We start from the raw sequence: 23,047 nt of genomic DNA, 5'->3' as shown, positions 1-23,047 counted from the left end.
TATAAATGCTTTATTTATTTATAAAGTTTAGATAAACTTTGCTATTACCTATTTTTTAGTAGTAGTGTTTATTAGGGGTATAGTAATTTTTAAGTAGTTTTTAATTATTTATCTAACATATTTTAATAGTTTAAGGAATCTTTTAACTTTCTTAACTATTATAGGTTTTAGCTATTTAAGTACTTTTTATATTTTAGCTAAGTTAATTTTTATTTTTTTACTATTAATTATAAATTCTAAATATTCTATCTTAGTAACATAGAATTTACACTTAAAAAGCTATAAATAGAGTCTATACTTTTTTAGCTTCTCTAAGACTTTTTATACTTTTTATATGTAGTCTTCTAGGCTATTTTTTAAATAGATAAGGACGTTATCTAGGTATACTAAAGTAAAGACATTAAGATATAGATTAAAAGCTGTGTTAATAATTTACTAGAATGTTACTAAAGCATTTATTAAGCTAAATAGCATTACTAATAGTTTATAAAGTTCTTATAAAGTTTTAAATGCTGTAAGCTACTTATCTCTTTTTTTTATTCTTATCTTATTAAATCTGTTTTATATGTTAAACTTTATAAAGTATTAAGTTCCTTTTAGTTAGTTTATAATGTTTTATATAATTAGTAAAAGGAACTAGTCTTAGACTATGTTATTCTTTAAGGTTCTATAATTTTAACAAACGTAGATTTTTCTTTTTTTTTTATAAAAACTACTACTAAAGCAACTAGGCTATAGCTTTCCTAGATATAGCTTTAGGCTAGCATTTAGTTAACATACTCTTATAAGGCCTCTTTCTGTGCCCTTATTAGAGGGCAAAGCTTAACGTATTCCACCACCGAACCCGCTAAACCACCGAACCCGACAAAATCTCTTGGCATTGTAAACACTACGTACAAAACTCTAATTTTATTTACAACTAAATAGAGAACCTATGTACAACGTGCTTGCATCTAATTCTAGTGCTTCTTTTTTATCCTTTTTGCACGTACAAGCGTTGTGCCTAGTCTCCCCACAGTTCCCACAGCGCTGCAGAGCTAGTTAGGCTCTTTTTTAATTACTACTACTACAAGCCTTCTTTAACTGCTAAGCTACTACAGACGCCTTAGCAGCTACCTGCGCTGCTGCAGTCCTATACTCTATTATGCCACCTTGCTAGATCTGCTTTCTTTTACACCCCTTATGCTTAGTTATGTCTGCTAATTACTCTTTAAGCTCTTATACGCGCGCCTTTATAAGTATATTTCTATGTAGCATCTCTTTAGCTTCTTTTACAAGCTGTAAAAAGCTTTCTTATGCTGTTATTAGTAATTATATAAAAGAATTATATATAAGCTTTAATTATAATTTAAATTTATATAAATTACTTAGGGTCTTTAATTGCTATAGCGTTTCTAGTAGGGGTCCTAGTAGTAGGGTACACAGCCGCACGTTAAGACAATTAAGGACTACTTGCATGTTAATAGGAACTAGTCTAGATGCCTTAAAAGCCTTTTTATAGTTATTATACATAAAAATGTCTAAAAATGTGTCTTTAAAGGCTAGAAAAAAGCGTTCTTTATTAACATGCTACATGCATTAGCGTGCTAAGTCTTATACACGCTAAGAGTACTTAAGCTTTAATAGTAAAAAGCACACTACATTAAGTAGCTAGAGAATATGCAATAAATGCGCAAGCATATAAAGCGTAAAGATCTTTTATATAAAGTAATAATTCTTAAAATCCTAGTTTAGGTAGCTCTTATAGCTATCTAGTATAAGCAGCCTGTATACCCCTACCTAACATGTCTTTATATGCTTATTAAAGTGCTTTAACTACTTAAGACTAAGTGTGTTATTTATTTAGCTATTCTTAGAAACTAATAGCTTTTAATTACGCAGTATTAACATCTTCTTATACTAGGCAGAGATGTAGACGCGTCCTTTATAGATAATAAATAGCAGGGTAGTATAGCTAGCAGCGCAGATGCTCTAGATTATAGTAACCTATTTCTAGTTACCTAGCTATATAAGGACAGGCCTTATACATCTTTCTAAACTTATAATAACTTTTATAGTGCTAATTATGCCTATCTAGAAGCTAGTCTTATTAAAGTTGTAGATATTATTATTATAAACACTATATTTTGCTATTATGTTTTATATAAGCTTAAACTACTTTATAATTAACTTTAAGTCTTTTTAGAGTATTCTCTAGTAGTTCTTTACTTAATTAAACGCTATCTTAAGCTTCTCTGTACAAGACATAAACTATGTAGGCTAGTTTATCTTTACTAGTGTTTTACTACGCGCAGCTAATAGTTTATTTACTATATCTACTACCTTGCACAGCTAGGGCGCGAATTCTTATAAATTAAAGTTAAGAATATATTATATAATTATTTACTCTTTAGTTGCAGTAAGTTTCTAGTAATTTAGTTATATAGTAGGTTAAAACATAATTCTATTAAGCTAAGCAGCAAGCTGCTAATAAGGCACGTTAAAAGCTACTATAGCTTATTATACATGTTTAAATTAGCATAAGCAGTAGGCCTAGAGCGCAAGGACAATTCTGCCTTTTTACTAAGTTAGTATAGTCTTGTGTTGTTTAGACATCGCGTCTTGTACGTAGTGTTCGCAATGCCAAGAGATTTTGTTGGGTTCAGTGGTTTGGCGGGTTTGGTGGTGGAATACGTTATAGGTTTTTAGGTTATAGTTTTTTACTAAGTTAATAGTATAGTCCTAAGGCTAGTGTAGTAGTAATTTTTCTAGGTTATCTAAAGTCTTAAATATATCTTTATAGTCTTTATATTTAGTTAGGATGCTTTCTTTTTTTTAAATTTTAAAGATCTTAATCTAATCTACATCTTTATTAGCCTTAATTTTTTTATAAAAAACTTTCTTAAGCTTCTCTTTTATTATTTTTATTACTTATACTTTAAGTTCTTAGTAGGGGAATTTCTAGAGTTTTCCTTTCTTAGGGTAGTAGCTGCTGCCTTATTTTACTTGTTTATAAACTAGGCATTAGTTATTATAGCATGCTAACTAGGTTATATGTGCGTAATTCTTAGAAGCTTCTATAGTTATTATTCTCTAGTTAATTACAAAGTTATGTTTTTTAAGCTAGTTATATCCTAAGATTATATTATACTTACTTTTTAGTAGAAGTATGTTTATAGATCTCTAATCTTTTATATTTAAAGTTTTAAAGTCTTTTTTATATATTTCTAAGTTAATTTATTCTTTACTATATTCTATTAAAGATGTGTTAGCTAGAGTTACTTTAAACAAGTCTATTTTAATTTAGAATAGGATGTTCTGTTGTTCTACCTAGTCTTTATCTACTGTAGTAAAGGTGCATCTGCTGTCTATAAGGGCTAGCCCTAACTGTCTCTTGTACGTAAAGATGGTAGTTAGGTTGTGCTCTACTCCTTGTCTTACTATAACTAGGGCTAATATATTATAAAAAGCTTCTTTGTTTAAAAGAGGATATAAGTTAATGTTTTATAGATTATTATTAAATTTTTTTTTCTTTATAGGTCTAGTAGTCTCTATTACAACAGTTAAGTGCTTTGCATTTATAGTCCTTTATAAGATAGTAAGTTGTTAGATAATCCTTCTTTCTTACTACTTTTTATTAAAAGTAATAAAACTTATAATTATCTTATTTTTTACAGCTTACTTATCTTTCTAGCTTATAAGAGGAGGCTATCTAATAGGTGTAATAATTTGTAACTTTGCAGGCTAAAGCTGTTCCCTGCTATAGGCATCTGTTGTAATTCTTCTTCTATGTAGGCTACTATCCTACTTAGTGTTTATTGTCCTAGTGCTTAACATAGTATTGTTATGTGCACTAGTACTAGGGATATAGGCAATTATTAGGCTTATATAAGGTATTAAGGGGGCTTTTTTAAGTCTACTAAGGGTATTCTTGCGTTTATACTATCTATATAGGGTGTCCTTTCTATTAGTAATTATTAGTGCTATAAGTGTTATTTTTGCAGAGTACACACTAGCTATAGCTTTACTGTATTACTAAAGCCTTCTTACTAATTATAAGGCTTAGAAGTAGTGTCTTAGGTTTTCCTAGTACTAGCTTTAGAACTTTAAACCTAGCAGGTCTACCTAGTCCTTCTAGTTTCTAGTCTTAGATCTTAATAAAAAACTACTATTATTCTTTATTATTTATAATATTATATTTAACTTTAGCTACCTATTATATAATAACGTACTTCATGGGCGAGTTGCTCACACACCTAAGTCACTTACTTTTGCTAAGACCCCACCACACTACTTTTCCTACACTAATGCATTCCTAACAACACTACTTAAATATGTTAAAGGAACGTTAGATGCAGCTTACGCTCTAAGCTTTTAAATAAAACGCAACACTTTTTAACTAACGCGCTACAGCTATTTACAGGGTCTTTTAAAAGATAATAAGTAACTAACACGCTAGACAACCTTTCTAAGCTAATTATACAGCTAACTTACAGAAGCTAGATAATAACAAAAAGTAGGTAATTATTTAGCATATACTTAAGCTAGATGCGCAAGGATTTCCCCCCTAGCTAGTAGCTGTAGCTAATATAGCTAATTCTTTACACGCTAAGCATAATATAGGCTATGTTAGCATAAACTAGCTTAATATGTTTATTAAGTGTTACTTAGAGCTTAAAGTAAAGTTTAAGCGTAAGTACAACTATAAAAGAGCCTTTTATAAGAATCCTATAGTAATTTAAGGCTAGTTTAACCTTATAAAAAATATTAAAGCTAAGTATAGCATCTAGAATAATAACATGTACAACTTTAATAAGACAGAGTTTATAATAGGCTAGATATCTACTAGAGCAGTTGTTATAGGTTTAGAGAGATAAGGACAGCTAAAAGTAGTCTAGCTAGGTAACTAGAAGTAGACAACAGCTATCTAGGGCATTAATGCTAAAAAGTAGGCTATTCTGCTTTTTATTATTTTTTAGAGTAGCAACTACCTTTTAAACTAGTATAAAAAGAAAAATCTACTTTAAAATTAAGTTATTATAATTTCTAAGCGCAGCTAGACTACTAATTAGCTTAGTCTAGACTAGTTAAAGCACTTTAACACGCATATAAAAAAGCGTACTATTAGCAGCTACTGTCTGCTAGTTATTAACAGCTATAAGAGCTATAACTTGCTTTATTTCTAGTAATACTATAAAAATAATAAGATTATTACTATTTACATGCTTTTTTACTTATTACACCTTTTATAGCTACTTAATGTAGGTTGTTTTACTTTTTTAAAAAAGGTGTATAAGTGCTAAGCTAAAAACCTTATGCGCAACTAAATTACTTATATTATAAAAATAAAATTTCTGCTATGCTTTAAAGTAGCTTATAATGCTATAATTACTTTTAGTAATATCTAAGAAAAGTTCTAAGGCGCTAGATTAGTTCTTTTTAACCTATAACAGGTTATAATAGGCTTTAATATAAAGTTACGCACTCTATTACTACTACTACTTGTATACAACAAGCCTTAGTAGTTGTAAACCCTAAGCAATACCTTAGAACTTAAGTTATAATTAATGCTTATAAAAATAAGAATTTAGAAGCATATAAATAGTTTACTAACTTTTATAGTTAAGGCGTTTAAGAAGGTCTTAAAGGGGGCAGTAATAATTATGTATAAGCTAGTATTAGTGTAACAGAAAAGTACTAAGCTTTAAGCAGCTAATAAGGCTACTATACAACATAAATTACATAAAAAAAAGTAGATTAAGGCAAAAAAGACTTTAATAATTTAAAAAAGCCTACACTTAACAGCTTTAAAGGAGTTTAGGGCGCGCAGTAATAGAAAGAAGGCAAAGAAGCAGGTGTAAGCTAAAGTAGGTAAGCTATTCTAAAGGCGCTACAGACAGTGCAATTAGACTAGGCATAACGCGCAAATGTGTAAGCAAGAAGTAGAAGTAGTATCTAAATAATATTCTAGGCTGTACTGTACTATATAGTGCCAGAGCGGGTTGTTATGGGCCATAATAGAGTTTGTTAGGGTGGGGTCTTGGCAAAAGTAAGCAACTCAGGTGTGTGAGCGACTCGCCCATGAAGTACGTTATTAAAAGTAAGGTAATTATTACTAATATTTATCTAGTAAAGCATAACTATGTAATAGCTTAGGTAGTTATGCTGTAAACTACACTTCTAGCATTTACATTCCTAGAATCTTTTAAAGAGTTCTCTTACTAAAGTGCTAGAGGTTTAGTCTTAAAGGGAAAACTATTTTTTTTAAACATTTATAATGTATTCTTAGATCTAAGTTTCTTCTTTATATTTTTTAAAAATTATAAAGGTCCTGCTGTGATGACAAGCACTGTCTCTACTACTGTATGGAGCTGGGGAAGCAAGGTAGAGTAGGTCAGCTCTATTTCAGCTACACTAAGATAAAGAGGAGAGAGGGAGCTTTAAGGGCAGCTCTGCAGAAGAAGTGCTTATAGCGCTAAGGCGCTAGTAAAAACACTAGCGCTAAGTAAACTAATAGCGTTGCGCTAGTTGCACCCTCTATATCCTAATTAGCTGCACAGGCAGCTTGTTATGTAAAGCGCAACAGAGCTCTCTGCGTAGGACTGTTACATTACCCCCTTCTAAGGCAGTCTTATCCCTAAGACTAGGTAGTTTAGCGCCTTTATGTTAGTCTTTAAACTAGTTAAGACCTTAGCATAGGTTAATTATTAACTTTTATAAGTTTTATATTCTTACTTTTTTTATACGCTTGCAACTAGGCGTCTAGTCGCGCTAGCAGACTAGGCTTAGTAGGATATGCTTAGTAGAAGTCCCTTACCTTATGTAGAGCTCTAAGGAATCTGTTAGCATTATACTAGGTAGGGTTAGGATTATAGCCTACCTATAAGGCTTAGTATTAGAGACGCCTATAGTAGACGTAACTATTTAGGATGTTCTAAACCTGCTACTTAAAGTAACTGTTAACCTTAATTAGCTCTTTTAAAGGCTTAACCTAACCTAGTAGTGTTGTAGGTGCTGCCTGCTGTAGGTAGTCTACGTAGAAGACGTTGTGCATTTTTATGTATAGGGGGAGCTTAAGCTAGTACAAATAACCTCTTATGCCTATAATTAGATAGGGCCTGTACATCTGCTAGTTAAGCTTTTAGCTAGAGCGCCCTATAGTAAAGCCTTTAAAAGTTATGTATACTTTATTGCCTACTATAAAGTTAGGCTTATACTACTTTTTATTTACCTAAGCTGCTTACTACTTTTAGGCTTAAGTAATGCTTTTTTTTATAATTTTAATTACTTATTATATAGTGTTATAGTAGAGCTTAGCATAGCTTTAAGCTTTCTTACATAAAATCTGCTCTAGCGCAGTTAGTAAGCGTTTTATACATGCCTTTTAGTTCTAGTAGTGTGTTAGATAATAGCTAAACTTAATTTTAAATAGTAATAACTTTATTATCTTATGCAGTAGAGATGCTTAAGCCTAGTCTATATAGGGCAGCAGGTCTAACTAGTTGTCTTAGAAGTAATTAATAAATAAACATAGTTACTAGTTAATATACTAATTTAGCACCTCTATGTTGCTGTTAGTTTAGAGATAGTAGAGTATAAAAAGCTTTTATTTAACACTAGTAAAGTAGTAAAGCTTATCTATAAATGTAAAGGTAAACTATAGTCTATAGTTAAAGACAATTAATTAAAGGGGTCTATAGACGCGCTAGATATAGTAATAGTATAGGTCTGCAGCCTTTATAGTAGTAATAGTCTTATAGCATAGTAGTAAGAAGTAGCGCTTACTTAGATAGTCTACTATAATAAACATGTTATTATAGCTAGCTTAATTAAGTAGAAATAACTTAAAATTTATAAAAATATTCTGCTATACTTACTTAAGTATTAGTAGTAGCTTAAAAAGCCCTAAGGTCTTATTTTAAAAAATATAGCTCTACTAATAGGCTTTATAGGCGCTAATATAGGTCTTAATGTTTTAGCTTATGCTTAGCTAGTAGTACTACTTACGCAGCAGCTTAGTTATTTTTCTAGTTCTAGGATGTGTAGTAAGTTGTGTTGTATAAACAGCATAGATAAGGTAAGTTTTTAGAAACTAGATAGCTAGAACTATAAGCTTCCTTTTCTTTAGTAGTAGGCCCTTAGTGTTAATCTTTTATTATAAGCTAAAATCTTACGCTTTATTATAGCAGTATTATAGGCTTTTATAATTCTAATTAGTATCTAAGATTTAATTAATAAGCTTATATAGTTAATTTATTAGCAGTAGCTTTATAAGCTTCTTATTTAGCAGAGGGGTGCTCTACAAGGTAGCGTGTAATTAAGTAATAAGACTAACACTAATTTACTCTTAGCTTAAAAAAAAGTGTGTATAAGTAGCTTTATTTTTTTCTTTTTATATTTTAAGCTTTTTTTGCTTTCTTAATAGCGCGTCTGCAACAACATTAGCAGTGCCTAGGCAGTAGGTTAGTGTAAGGTTAAAGTCTGCTATTAGCATAGCTTATTACATCTAGTAAGAGGTAAGCTTATGCTTAACAGTAAAGTACTTAAGAGCTTAGTAGTTAGTAATTACTATAAATAGCTTATTTTATTATAGGCTTATTAGCTACACTTACTACTTTTATAGGCTTTAAATAACTATAAGTATCTTTTTATTATATATGTTATAGTTTATCTGTAGCAGGCTTATAGTCTTAGAGTAGAACGCTACAGGGCGCTAGATGCTGTTGTCCTGTAGCTGTAATAGTACTCTTATAACAACTTTATTACTTACATTAGTCTTTATACACATCTTATAATCTAGTAAGTAGTGTGTAAGAATATTATTTAATAGTATAAGGTCTTTAGCGCGCTTAAACATAGCTAACTTATGCTCTTTTAAAAGATGCTAGGCGCTACGCTTAAGCAGCTTTATAAGCAGCTGTATAATGCAACTATAGTTCTTAAGAAAGGCGCAGTAAAAGTTGCAGAACCCTAGGAACAACTGCAGGCTCTTAATTAAGGTTAGTATAGGCTAGTCTTAGACAGTAGCTACCTTAGCAGGGTCCTTGTAGATTTTATTTATGCTAATAATAAAACTTAGAAATTTTATTTTAGTAACTATAAATTTGCTTTTTTTAAAGTTAATTTATAGGCTAGTGTTTTATAGACAACATAGAACCTTAGTAATATGTGCTTTATGCTGTAAAGGGTTATCTAAGTAGATTAAAATGTTATTAAAGTAGGCTATACAAAAGTTATTAAGCAGGCTATGTAGAACTTAATTAATATATTACTAAAAAGTTATAGAGCTGTTATAAAGTTTAAAAGGCAGCATGTAATACTTATAGTTGCTATAGTATGTTTAGAAGGTAGTTAGGTCCTTAACCTTTTTAGTAAGCTAGATGTAATAAAATGCCTGTTATATATTAAGCTTAGTAAAGACTTTAGCTATAGCTAGCTACATAAGCGTCTTTTAAATTAAAAGTATTAAGTAAGTGTTTTTCTTTATAATTATGTTAAGCTTATAATAGTTTACATAGAACTTTTACTTTTTTTTTAGCTTTTTAGTAAACAAGACTAGAGAAGCGTAGCTAGCGTTGCTGTGTGTAATAAATCTGCGTTATAGGTAGTTGTCTAGATAGTCCTTAACTAGCCTAAGCTGCTCTAGAGACATGCTGTATAGTAAGCTGCTTAATAGGGTGTTCTCTGCTGTTAGCTTAATATTATAGTTAACACTAGGTTAGTGCAGCAGCAGTTTGTCTAAGTCTATTTTTAAGAAGTAGGCTAGCGTAGCTTTAGCATACGCAGGGGATAGTAACTTCTTAAGCATTAGCTGTTAGAGCTTATTCTTAGAATTAACTATTATAAGTGCTTAATAGTTCTTAATTAGTTAATTAACTTTATAGACGCTAATATGTCTAATTATAACATCTCTACACCTTGTGTGTAGTATAAACGCAGTAGCGTTAATTACGTTTACCTCTAGCCCTACCTTAGCAAGTGCTTTTTTAGAGACAGCTAGTTAACATTAGCGCGCTTAATTAGCGCTAGGGAGTATTAGTTAAGAATTAAGTTACTTTTTTATCTTTTTTAAGTTTTACTACTAATTATACTTTTAAGTTAATTAAAGTTAGTATTAATTAATTTTTAATATCTTTATAAACTTATTTTATTAGTTAGTGTCTACTTAATAAGATTAGTTAATCTATAAGAACATGCTATGTGTAGGGATAATAATATTACACTTACAGTTCTGCGTCTAATTATTGTTTAGCTACTAAATTAATTATTTCTTATAGTTAATCTAAATGCTAGCCTTTTTAAAGACCTTATAGCTTATAATTAAGTTATAACAGCCTATGTTATAAGAGATAAAGAGTGTAGGCAGCTAGTAGCTATTAATTACTAGATTTATGTAAAAGTACTTATCTACTTATCTATTTAGTTAATTATTATATTTTATAATAAAAATAGACTTAATGCTAAGCATCTTAGGCTGTAGGTGCTTCTAGATTGTCTGCAGGTGTTATAGGTAAATTAGATTATAGCTACTAGCCCCTGTGTTAATAAGACTGTTTAAGCGTACAGTAATTCCTTTAGCAAAGACGCAGTAGGGCAGCATAAAAGGCTTACTGCTAAATAGTAGCTTACGCAGCTTCTGTGCTAGCGCTTTATCTATTAACTCTAGAGAGAAAACTTTTTTTAGAGTAAGTTTTTCTCTAATTTACTGTCCTTACTAGAGCTTATAGTGTTTAGCTTTTACGCTGCTTCTATAGCTTTGCTCTTAGCACAGGCGTAAAAGCAGTTATAACTTATATGTCCTAGCTAATAGTATAAGTAGCAGGTTATAGCATCCTTTATTAAAGCTGCTTACACTTAGGGTGTTGCTAGAGTTATTAGAGCAGTAGTAGTAGCAGTAAGTTAAAGAACATTTTAACGCGTAAGCTTCTTTTAACTTTTCTACACACATTGCGCGCTTAACTTTACAGCAGACCTTTGTAGTAAGAAGAATATCTAGTAGGCTTACTTTATGTAATTAAAGAAGCTAACTATTAGGTTATTATAGTAAGTCTTTATATATACTTAAAGCTAACTTAATAAAGTGTTATAAATTTTATTCTTTTACTGCTTAAGCAGCAGCTTAGCTTTATTTATAAGGCACATAAACTAAGCCTTAAAGTTTTTAAAATTCTAAGATAGCTTTATTTTAAGCTAGTAAAGCTTAGTCTTAGCTTTTATTTACTAGTTAGTATTTTTAAAGTTTTTTTTTAAGAAGCTTATAATATTTTTAGTTATTACTAGCTTACTTTACTACTTTTAGGCTTTAAAGTAAGAAACTAGTTAACTTAGCACTTAACTACTTACTTTACTCTTAATATAGTGTACTTAAGTGTTTTTCTTTTTTATAGAGTTACTATTTATAGGTATAAAGTAGTCTATGTTATAGAGTAGCTTACCTATTAGAAGGTCTTTTTAGTAGTTAAATTTAACATTATTTTTACTTATAAACCTAGGCAGATCCTCTACTTTAGCTAACAGTTTTAGCCTAGCTCCCTAGCTTATAGTACTAATATAAGAGAGGTTAGGTGTTCTTAGCGTAGCTAAGTTAAATTATAGTTGCTTTCTTAGTATAGTTAGTGTAAGTGTGCCTTTTAGCGCTTAATAAGCTTTGTTTAAAAAGAATAATTAGTTACACACTAGTATAGTAGCAGCTTTAAGTTTTTTAACTTTATTTTTATAATTAGCTAAGTGTTTAAAAGTTTTATTTAGTAAGCTTTAAAGCTTTTATAGCTTTTTACTAACTTTTACTTACTTAGCTTTTACTATGTTAACTGCTTTAGTAAAAGTATTAGTGTAGTTTTAATAAGCTTACACTTTTAATAACTGCTATAGCAGCTTATTTACTACAACTGTGTAATCTGCAGCTATAAAGTTTAGTAGGTCTAGGCAGAGGCTAATTAAATTATAATTAGTAGTACTCTAGGTAATAGCCTTTGTCTAGAACAATAGTGCTTTTCTAGCTTACTAAGTGCGCACGTGCGCAGTCTTAATAGTGTAGTCCTTTTTAAACACATTATTAGCGTAGAACTAGGCCTAGCATAGCAGTGTCCTTAGTTTAGGCGTATAGGCGTTGCTAGTAGGCTAGGCAGTAGGATTAACACGCATTTTAATTTTTAATAGCTTTTCTATTCTAGTGCTCTTAGCTTTTTCCCTCTACTCTAGGGTCTAGCAGTCCGCAGAGGTATAGTGTAGTGTGAGCCCTGGGTCTAGTGACGGTGGGGCTGATAGTCAATTAGTGGTGGGTTTGTACGTAGGTTTGTACAGAGCCTGCGGCTCTCTTCGCGTTGTTGCGGTGGTAGTTAGTACAGTAGGCCCTCCTTTATAGTTAATTTAAACTAGAGCAGCAGCACTCCTAGCTTAGGGCTTCTTAATAAAGTGTAATAATTTAATTATTACTTAGTGTTACTTTTATAGTTGCCTAGCCTAACTAAGGCTTTAAAGTAGATAGCTATTATTAATAAACTAAAGCTTAGCCTAGTTATACTAGCAGATCTGTCTAAGTAAGAGTTAGTTAGCAGATTAAGCTCTTAGAGCTAACTGCATAGTAAACTTAGATATTATATTACTGTTTTTTAGCTAAATAAAATAATTTTAGTGTAATGTAATAATAAGTACTATCTCTACTACTGTATAAAGCTAGGGAAGTAAGGTAGAGTAAGTTAGCTTTATTTTAGCTACACTAAAATAAAGAGGAGAGAGGGAGCTTTAAGAGTAGCTCTATAGAAGAAGTGCTTACAGCGCTAAGGCGCTAGTAAGGACGCTAGCGCTAAGCAAACTAATAGCGTTGCGCTAGTCGCACCCCCTATATCCTAATTAGCTGCACGGGCAGCTCGTCATGTGAAGCGCGACAGAGCTCTCTGCGTAGGACCGTCACACCTGCAATACTATATCTAGGCTGCTAAAGTCTTAAATAGCTACTTTCTAATATGCTTTAAAATAGTTATTTAAAAAATAGTTTTTTTTATATTACTAGTAGAGTCTATTATTTAGTCTTTCTAATATTTTTTTGTCTATAAGGCTGTATTTAGCAGTAATAGCTTTTATTATTATAGTAGTATTTTTATTCTCCCTCTTTTAAGAGTCTAGGTAATTTTAGTAGAAATGTCCTACTTTTTTATAGTTTAGGCAGGCTTTATTCTTTAACTACTTTTATTATTTCTTTGTTAAGAGCAGCCTATTATGTCCTAGAACTTAGTTCTTCTTTAAAAAAGAGCTTTATATATGCTTTACATAACTAAGGTCTATTAGTTCTTTATTATATTATAAAAGCTTTTTTTTTAAAAAAATAAACTTTAGTCTTTAGAGAGTTTTTTTTTTTTTTCTCTATTACACTTTCTATAACAGTTATTATATGTTATTACTTATGTAATAAAGTTTTTAAGAGTAGTTAGCTTATTACTATATATAAATTTATCTTTTACTATTTTACTTAATCTATTATAAAACATGTAATAGAGGGCTTTTTAGTCTATCTATTTACAGATAGCTAATTATTCTCTAAAGTGTACTGCGTAGTTCTAAACTAGGCTATTACTCTACTTTATAGTGTTTAATTTATTAGCTATAATTTTTTTTTATCTAAGGTCTTATACATAGCTGTTAGAGCTTTTTTAAAAATTTTAACACTACTAAACACTTCTTCTATTTTAGAAGTAAGTGTTGCGCTATTAGCTCTAAAGTCTATCTAGTTATCTACATAGAGCTAGAACTAAATTATAAAAAGGCCTTCTAAGTGTAGTCTTATCTAGGATATTATTTCTATGTTAGTCTAAAATGCTTCTTTATTATATTACATATAAAAGTAATATCTTATAAAGAATAAGTAAAGATCCTTTAGTAATTCTTTAAAAGGCTTTAAAAGGGCTAGCCTTAAAGTCTTCTTAGCTGTAATGCTTGCTTTTTTAGTTAAAATGTTCTAGATTTTTACTAGCTTTACTTATAACTTATGTATTTAATAGGCATAATTAGTAGCCTTCTAAAGGCTTATAGGTTAGAGAGGTTTTATAATTCTATTACTTTTTAGTAAAAGCTTACAACTTTTTATTAAAAGTTTACTAGTTTACCTATTTTTTACTAATCTACTAGAGTTTCTTAATATTATCTTAAATTATGTTAATTTATTCTGCTAAGATAGCTTTACTTTAGGTAGGAACTTCTATAGATCCTAATAAGGCAATGTAGGCTATGTTAGAATCTAAATTATATTAAAAAGTATCTATACTTTTTAAAGGAGTAGTGTTTAATGTTATAATCTTTACTTTATAGAAGCACTTAGGTCTTATAATATTTCTAGGGGAGAAGTAGGACAGGTAGTAGGGGCCAACAGCAGGGTGTACAGTCCTACGTATAGGCTACTAGGCTAATAGAGGGGAGTAGAGTGACTAGATTATAGTTTACCCTTTATGCAGCAGTAGAAAGGCTAGGTTAAACAGTCCTATTGTAACAGCGCAGGCAAGACAATGGGTCCAAATGCGGTGGGAATCCACTCAGAGGCATATGGGAGTGCGTGGGGACTCTGAACCTGGGAATGCCATTAACACCTATAGGCCTTGTACAAAGGGATATCAGAAAACTACCAAGCTAGCTACAGGGGCGAGGTGCGACTAAATACATGAGGGAATAGGGGTAACAGCAGGGGTCGGGGCCAGGTCGGGGTCGGGGCCGATACGGGGGCCTTCCGGGCCATCCGAGATGGAACGATTCATGAGGATCGTTACACCTATAGGATAAAGTTAAAGGTATATATAGTGTAAGATATACAAATAGTATTATAGCTCTTTAGAAAGCTAAATGCTACTTAGTCTATGTAAAGAATAAACTAAACATTAAACACACTTTTTAAAGGTTGTTAAACATAGAAACTATATACATATGCAGGGGGGTGCTAAGGCAAGCAGGACAAGTCTATGCAAGCCTGCTAAGGAGAGCTCTATAAGCTCTCTTAGACTTGCTAGACTTGTGGCCCATTTCCTTACTAGACAACGCACTCCTCCACCACCGCGGGGAGTGGTGCTGCTTCCGTGTCCTCCGACTGGTCCATAAGCGAGCCCTGTTCCAATCCAGCTAGATTGCGGAGCACTGCCGGTGGAGTTACGCTGGTCCAACCGTAGACCGTAACATTAAGTCCCCACACAGTTCTATATGCCTCTAAGTAGATTCCTACTGCATTTAGACCTATTGTCTTGCCTATGCTGTTACATTATATTAAAAAACTTACTTTTGCTAGTAACAGCCTTATTATAATATTACACTAATTATTTGTATAACTACGTCTAAGCCTAAGACGTGTCTAATTTAGTTTAGGTTGTAATACTTACACACTAACGTACTTTACAGGCAAGTTGCTTACACACTTAACTTACTTACTTTTACTAAGACCTTACTAAACTACTTTTTTTATACTAATGCATTCCTAATAACACTACTTAGATATGCTAAAAGAATGTTAGATATAGCTTACACTTTAAGCTTTTAAATAAGACATAAAACTCTTAAAGAAACATGCTATAGCTATATATAAAGTTTTTTAAAAAAAAAATAAATAACTAACGTACCTAACAGGTTGGCCGGCCACACAGGTTGGCCGGCCACTTTTGCCAAGCCCCTACTAAAACCACTCTATTCTCTTGCAAAACAGCCTACTTTAGCCCTATATAAAGTAATATAATATAAGATATTATTTAGAGTCTACTTTTACTACTTACTTACATGTACATAAGTTATACTTAGTCTAATTACACTACTTATATTACCTTTAACTTAGCTTACTTTTTTTAGCGCGCACTTGTGTCTTTAGCTTTTTCTTATTACTACGCGCTTTAAACTCCTTTAAAGTAGTTAGATAAGCTTTATTTTTAACTATTAAAGTTTTTTTTACTTAAATTTACTTTTTTTTATGTAATCTATGTTATATAGTAGCCTTATTTGCTACTTAAAGCTTTATAATTTTATAGCCTACTTTATTATATTAATGCCTTAGATAATTATTATCTACTTTTTATTACTTTACTATATTACTTTTAGCTGTCTTTATCTCTCTAAAGCTATAATAACTGCTCTAGTTAATATCTAGCCTATTATAAAGCTTAACTTATTAAAGTTATACCTGTCTTTATTTTAGATACTATACTTAGCTTTTATATTAGCTACTAGGTAAAACTAGCTCTAGATAACCTTTAGATCTTTATAAAGCACTTTTTTATAATTATACTTATAATTAAACTTTATTATAAACTTAGAGTAGTGCTTAACCTATATACTAGGCTAGTTTAAGCTAACCTAGCCTAGATTACACTCTATAGGCAAGAAATTAGCTATATTAGCTATAGCTATAAGCCTAAAAGAAAATCTGCGTGTAATAAGCTTAAGTATATACTTAACAACTACCTTTTTTTTAAGCTTAGTTAGATTTCTTAATTTAGGCTAGCATTCTGCTTATAAAGGCTGTCTAGCGCGTTAATTACTTAGTATTATGTAAGAGACATTATAGATAGCTGTAGCGTGTTATAAGGAGAGTTTTAAGTTTTATTTAAAAGCTTAAAAAGTAAGCTGTATTTAACATTCTTTAAAAAATTTAATTTAGTGTTGTTGTTAAGGCATTATGTAGATAGGTAGAGTTTAGTAGGGGCTTGGCAAAAGTAGCTAGCTAACCTGTGTAGCCAGCTAACCTGTTAGGTACGTTATAGCATTAAATAACTTTTATAAGCTAATTCTATAGCTAACTTATAAAGGCTAGGTAATAATAAAAAGTAGGTAATTATTAAGACTATACTTAAGCTATATATATAAAGATTTTTCTTTTAAATAGTATTTATAGCTAATATAGCTAATTCTTTGCGCGCTAAGCGTAATCTAGGCTATATTAGCATAAACTAGCTTAGTATGTTTAAAAAGTTTTATTTAAAGCTTAAAGTAACATTTAAGTATAGTATAACTATAAAAAAAGCCTTTTATAAAAGTTTTAAAGTAATTTAAAGTAAGTTTAGCTTTATAAAGAATATTAAAGCTAAGTATAGCATCTAGAATAATAACATGTATAACTTTAGTAAAATAGGCTTTATTATAAGCTAAATATTTATTAACTATACTTATACTTAAAACTTTATAAATATACTAGGCTAGTTTATACTAATATAGCCTAGAATACACTTAGCGAGTAAAGAATTAGCTATATTAGCTATAAATGCTATTTAAAAGAAATCCTTATGCATATAGCTTAAGTATAGTCTTAATAATTACCTACTTTTTATTATTACTTAGCTTTTATAAGTTAGCTATAAAATTAGCTTGTAAAGGTTATCTAGTGCTATAGTTATTTATTATCTTTTAAAGGACTTTATACATAGCTATAGCATGTTTCTTTAAGAGTTTTATGCTTTATTTAAAAGCTTAAAGTGTAAGCTATATCTAACATTCTTTTAGCACGTTTAAGTAGTGTTGTTAGAAATATATTAGTGTAAAAAAAGTAGTTTAGTAGGGTCTTAGTAAAAGTAAGCAACTTAGGTGTGTAAGCAACTTGCCTGTAAAGTACGTTATTATAATAAGGCTGTTACTAGCAAAAGTAAGTTTTCTAATATAATGTAACAGCACAGGCAAGACAATAGGTCTAAATGCAGTAGGAATCTACTTAGAGGCATATAGGAGTGCGTGGGGACTTAGAACCTAGGAATGCCATTAACACCTATAGGCCTTGTACAAAAGGATATCAGAAAACTACTAAGCTAGCTACAGGGGCGAGGTGCGACTAAATACATAGAGGAATAGGGGTACAGCAGGGGACAGGGTCGAGTCATGGTCGGGGCCGATACGGGGACCCTTCGGATAGGATCTGAGCGACCCGAGATGGGACGATTCGTGAGAATCGTTACAAAGCAGGTGCAAGCTAAAGTAGGTAAGCTATTCTAAAGACGCTGCAGATAGTGCAATTAGACTAGGCATAACGCGCAAATGTGTAAGCAAGAAGCAGAAGTAGTATCTAAATAATATTCTAGGCTGTACTGTACTATATAGTACTAGAGCGGGTTGTTATGGGTCATAATAGAGTTTGTTAGGGTGTGGTCTTAGCAAAAGTAAGCGACTCAGGTGTGTGAGCAACTCGCTCGTGAAGTACGTTAGTGTAATAATTTATTTAAATTATTTTATTTAAAGTAACTTAGTAAACCTTATATTTAAAGGTTTCTTATATCTACTCTAACTTTACTCTACCCTCTACTATACCTTTATTTCTTCAAGTATTTAGTTACACCTTTCTTCTTAGCTAGCTTAGTAGTTCTCTAATATCTGTAACGATCCTCATGAATCGTTCCATCTCGGATAGCCCGGAAGGCCCCCGTATCGGCCCCGACCCCGACCTGGCCCCGACCCCTGCTGTTACCCCTATTCCCTCATGTATTTAGTCGCACCTCACCCCTGTAGCTAGCTTAGTAGTTTTCTAATATCCTCTGTACAAGGCCTATAGGTGTTAATGGAAATTCCCAGGTTCTAAGTCCCCACGCACTCCCACATGCCTCTAAGTGGATTCCTACCGCATTTAGACCTATTGTCTTGCCTGTGCTATTACATCTTAGTTAGATAAACTTTTTGTAGTGATACTTAAATTATTACTAGATACACTAGATTATCTTTACTACTGTATAGTTGTTTAAGAAGCCCACGGTGACATTCTCGCACGCCACTGGCTAGTATAGAAGAATACATTGTCTCTCTACTTTTGACCTACCTTCTCGGACTAGTTCCTCAACTGGCTTCCCCTGTCGCCGATACAGCCAAGCATAGGCAAGGTAAAGAAAAATAGGAAAAGAGAAGAAGACACAACATCCAGCTCGCTTGTTAAACACGTTAAATTTATTGTTGCCTAGTCCGCTGAAGCAAGGGAAGAAATGTTGGCAGCCGCACGGACCAGCCGGCTGGTCTTCTCGGAATAAAATCTTTCAGATAATAGGGTAAAAGGAAAGCTGAATTTCGGAATTCCTTTCCAAGAGCAAGAATTTTGTGACATTTAGTTAATATTAATATCACTCTGCATTCAATTATAACCCGGGAATGGGGTGGACAGAAGCGTTCCAAGTGACTATTCGTGTACACCAACTGCTTTTGGCGATAGCACGTCATTGAAAGCTAGTTAATAAGTTGCAGATGTAGAATTAGTAAGCATTCCGCCCCAACTCTACTGGTCTTCTAACGAACGCCTCAAATAACGCAAGACCACCATGAGCACGGACGGCCCGTCCCTACCGCAAGGCTAGAGTAATGCCAACAAATGCTGAACTTCCATCCGATTTTGTGTTTCGAGGGCAAGGCAACAGTGCAGATAAAGCAATCAGGCAATGAAAAATGCTCCGATTGAGTCAGAGTCTTACTGTCGTCAACCATCGAAATCATTTCAACAACAGGGGTCGGCGACCGATCAGTTCGGTCAAGGCTGTAGGTATTCATACTCATTACAAACACTCGAAGCGCATCAAATTTAACCAGATCCGGCTCTGCCTCATGCCATTTGGATACAATCGTAGCTCAGCTCCTCAGCCTGATGACGAAAGATTGACGGCAGGCGGCTCTGCTTTAAGCCACTATTCGGCGAAGGTGGTTCAGCTCCTCAGCCTGGTACAAGCCCCTCATTTCTGACCCATACTGTATCCGCCACTGTGGTTCTATGTCTATCCATGACCGTCCTCTGGCGGCCTCTCCACGGTAGCTTCTAGCCATATGAATGCCCCAGGCTACCTTCTTCAGCGTTCCTCCTTTTCCTCGCCATCATTCGACTTATTGCGCCTCATTCCCTGAGTTTATATTATTTCAAAACATATACTACTCCACCTTACCCAGACGTTACAATTGATCATGGTGCCTCGTGGCGAATTTCTCAATTGCATCATTCGTGGCTTGCCACAGAATGCAATCGTCGAGGACGTCGAGGACCATATTCGCAATGAAACAAGGTGCACACCATTTGTGTCTCCAATTGTGCTTGACCCCCAGACTGGCACTTCCCTAGCAACTGTGACTCTAGAACTGCACGATGAAAAAAGAGACGTGGTGGTGAGGCGACTCAACAACTCCACATTCCTAGGGCTTCCCTCGCGGATACACCTCGATACGGACTTTTACGGTTTGAATGTCCTCGCAGACGTGGACGGTTCGAATATAGAGTACGTCTAGTGTGCCCTCATCTTGATATTTGCTGACCCATACTTGGCGATGTCCTTACTGATCACTTCCAGTTTCTGCTTTGTTCATGGACTAGGGGGCCACGCTTTCCAGTCATGGGCCGCTAATTCGCAGCAGCCTGACCAACCGCCGCGTATGTGGCCCCGCGATTTCCTTCCAGCTCGATTCCATCATGAAGGCATCAAGGCTAGGATCCTCACCTATGGCCATCGAGCAAATACTGTTGTGAATGCGGACCCTCAGGCAACAATTTCGACGGCTGCAGAGCAGCTACTTGTGAATTTCATGGCCGACCGTGAGAAGGTGAGCTAAACAGCGCCTTTCCCTTCCACAGTCGAATACATTTGCTAATATGGTATAGCACCCCAACAGGCCAATATATTTCGTGTGCCACAGCCTCGTAAGTCAATCTGTGGTCTTGCGAACCTAAAAGGGTGAAAGCTAATATAACCCATTAGGGCGGTCTCATTATTTGCCAGGTATTTCGAAGATAACACTGTTGAAAAACAAGGACCTCTGCTGATTTGGCCAGGCCCTGATTTCGTGCCTCTCCACAGACCAAGGCTTCACCATAAAACAGCAATACAAGAATCTGTTCATGCACAATGGCGTTTGCATGGTGAAAGGTACCATTTCTTCACACAGTTGTACACTGAAGAGAGCGGTGTCTAATGCATGAACAGGCATCGTCTTTCTTGGTACGCCCTTCAGAGGCAGTGGCCAGGCAAATTTCATTTACCCTTTCGTTAAGCTGCTCTCGATGCAGTATTTCTGGCCAATCAACCAGAATCTCGTTCGGTCGCTGAAACAACGGCCTATTGCTCTCGGCCAAATCGTTGGTCGATTTAATAGAGTCCGAAAGAATAACCTCATTCAGATCTTCCCATGCTATGAAACCGATGCGGTAGCTGGAACCAGCTTGGTGTGTCCCAGAACTCCTTTGAAGAGTCTTGTCATTTCAGCTAACGAAATACACAGACGACCAATCGGGAATCCGCTATCAGCGCTTTTGACCGAGATGTTGCTCCTCTGGCTATCAACGCGAATCACGTCCAGATGATCAAGTATTCCCATTCACAAGAGTCTTCTTATCGCACCATGGAAGATCGCATAATACAAATGGTAAAAAGTATTAGCTATGAGTCGGTGGGTGGATCAAACCCCCCAGCTGACGACTTTGGTGGTGGGCGGGTGCCACGGCCAAGTTCACCACCAGTCGCACGCCCTCCCTCGTACGGGGGTGGCCATAATGGATCCAACACCTCGAGCCATGGGCACGGTGGCAGCTTTGGTTATAGCCATGGCCCAGCTCCCCAATCTAGAGACATTCCTCTGCCGACTCGACCAAGACAAGGCCCCAGTACACATCCGCAACGTTTACCCCCTCTAGTTCAGAGGACCTCTACCTTTGGCTCTCAATTCACTAGCCCTGGGTTGACACGCACTGGAACTGCCCCACCAAGCTACACTCCAATGGCTGCACCGGATATCGGCTCCATCGATGAGTCCAAGTTCGAATCTCTTAAGATCTACGACACGGTTTTCATTATCGACGACACAGGCTCAATGCAGAAGCCCGTGCTGAGTTACAATCCACAAAATATCGCCGTCCCGGAACGTTGGGCGGCATTGGTGGTTGCACTGGAAGTCTTCGCTAAAATCGCAGCCAAATACGACGACAACGGAATTGACATTGCCTTCCTAAAAAACGTGCAATTGAACCCACAAGCCCAGGGGCTGAAAAATGTTGACGATGTCACCGCACTTCTGAGCCAAATCAACCTCGCCGACCCTATTTGTGGCGGAGGCACTGTTGTGAAGGATCAGCTAGTTGCGGCCATCGAGCCACGCATGAGCGCGGTGCGGGAGTTCGCGGAACGCAGGAAGAAGAATCCGTATCTCACTCCGCCTAAGCCTCTCAATCTTGTCGTGGTTACGGACGGTGAGGCCGATGACGAACAAGCCGTCGAAGAGTATATCGTCAGCGTTGCGCGGGAACTTGCTGAACTTCGTGCTCCAAAGAGCTATATCGGGATACAATTCGTACAGATTGGTGACGACGTCGAGGCTGCAGAGTACCTAAGACGGCTTGACGACGGCTTGAAGCCTTCTCACCAGACAGCAGAGGGCAAGCCGATCAGAGATGTAAGTGCAGGATGATGAATGAGCTTGAAGATGAAGTTAATATTTGATGGCCAGATTGTTGACACTACGCCATTCAGAGGATCCTTTGTTGAGGGGTCTGATGGAGGGGTGCTGAGGGCAGATGAGCATCAGAATTTTCCAAAGATTATGATGGGCGCGATTGAGAGAACTTTGGACAAGCTTTCTAACGACGTTGGCGATCCAGGGTATGATGAGGATGAAGACAGCGAATAAGCATTCCTTCAGCTAAGGACGGTATTCTAGCAACATGACGTCAGGATATAGTCCCAAACACACGACTTATGGTAGGTGTCAACATGTAGCAGACTTCTACTTCCCTCTTCCAGAGCGCTACCAGAATGCTAAGAATGAATAATATGATTCCTTAACAGTGTATCCTTGCTATTCTTTCGAATGTTTCATGCAGCAAAGCCACCCATACAATGAATATACCACTAGTGGAGAACGCAGTTTTTGAAAGTAGAACAGTTGGAGATAATGAGGGTAGTGATGTAGGGAGATGGGAAGGATGGAAGAGCGAGTCTTCTATCAAGGAGAGTTAAGTCGCAATGGACATGCTGGCAAATTTCGGGCCTCATATGAACAGCCTTAGAAGTATCTAGATCAGCCACCCCTTAGCCCCCAAAGTCTCTCCAATCAACCCCTAGGTCTCTCTAATCAGCTCTCATGTGTCCCCCAAAGCCCCAACATAGCGCAA

General features: G+C 34.5%; 2 protein-coding genes across 2 annotated transcripts; one reads left to right on the top strand and one right to left on the bottom strand.

Annotated features, from left to right (window-relative positions):
* Window positions 1-1,416: 1,416 nt before the first annotated feature.
* Window positions 1,417-1,569, bottom strand: BDR25DRAFT_204126 (uncharacterized protein; the record flags this gene model as incomplete). The annotated part of the gene is made up of 1 exon (XM_033684431.1): window positions 1,417-1,569. A coding segment is annotated over one exon (153 nt), but the record flags the coding sequence as incomplete, so codon positions are not given.
* An 18,131-nt stretch (window positions 1,570-19,700) lies between these two features.
* On the top strand, window positions 19,701-22,563 carry BDR25DRAFT_340886 (uncharacterized protein; the record flags this gene model as incomplete). Its single annotated transcript, XM_033693546.1, has 8 exons — window positions 19,701-20,165; window positions 20,238-20,487; window positions 20,546-20,584; window positions 20,643-20,663; window positions 20,717-20,810; window positions 20,868-21,106; window positions 21,163-22,329; window positions 22,360-22,563. Exons 1-8 carry the CDS (start codon window positions 19,858-19,860, stop codon window positions 22,561-22,563), a joined length of 2,322 nt encoding a protein of 773 aa, XP_033551241.1. The 5' UTR covers window positions 19,701-19,857.
* Between the last annotated feature and the right edge of the window lie 484 nt (window positions 22,564-23,047).

The sequence above is a fragment of the Lindgomyces ingoldianus genome (assembly GCF_010093535.1).
Source record: "Lindgomyces ingoldianus strain ATCC 200398 unplaced genomic scaffold BDR25scaffold_7, whole genome shotgun sequence".
NCBI lineage: Eukaryota > Fungi > Ascomycota > Dothideomycetes > Pleosporales > Lindgomycetaceae > Lindgomyces > Lindgomyces ingoldianus.
Note: the sequence above shows the minus strand (reverse complement) of the source record. Positions and strands in the feature narration are given on the sequence as shown.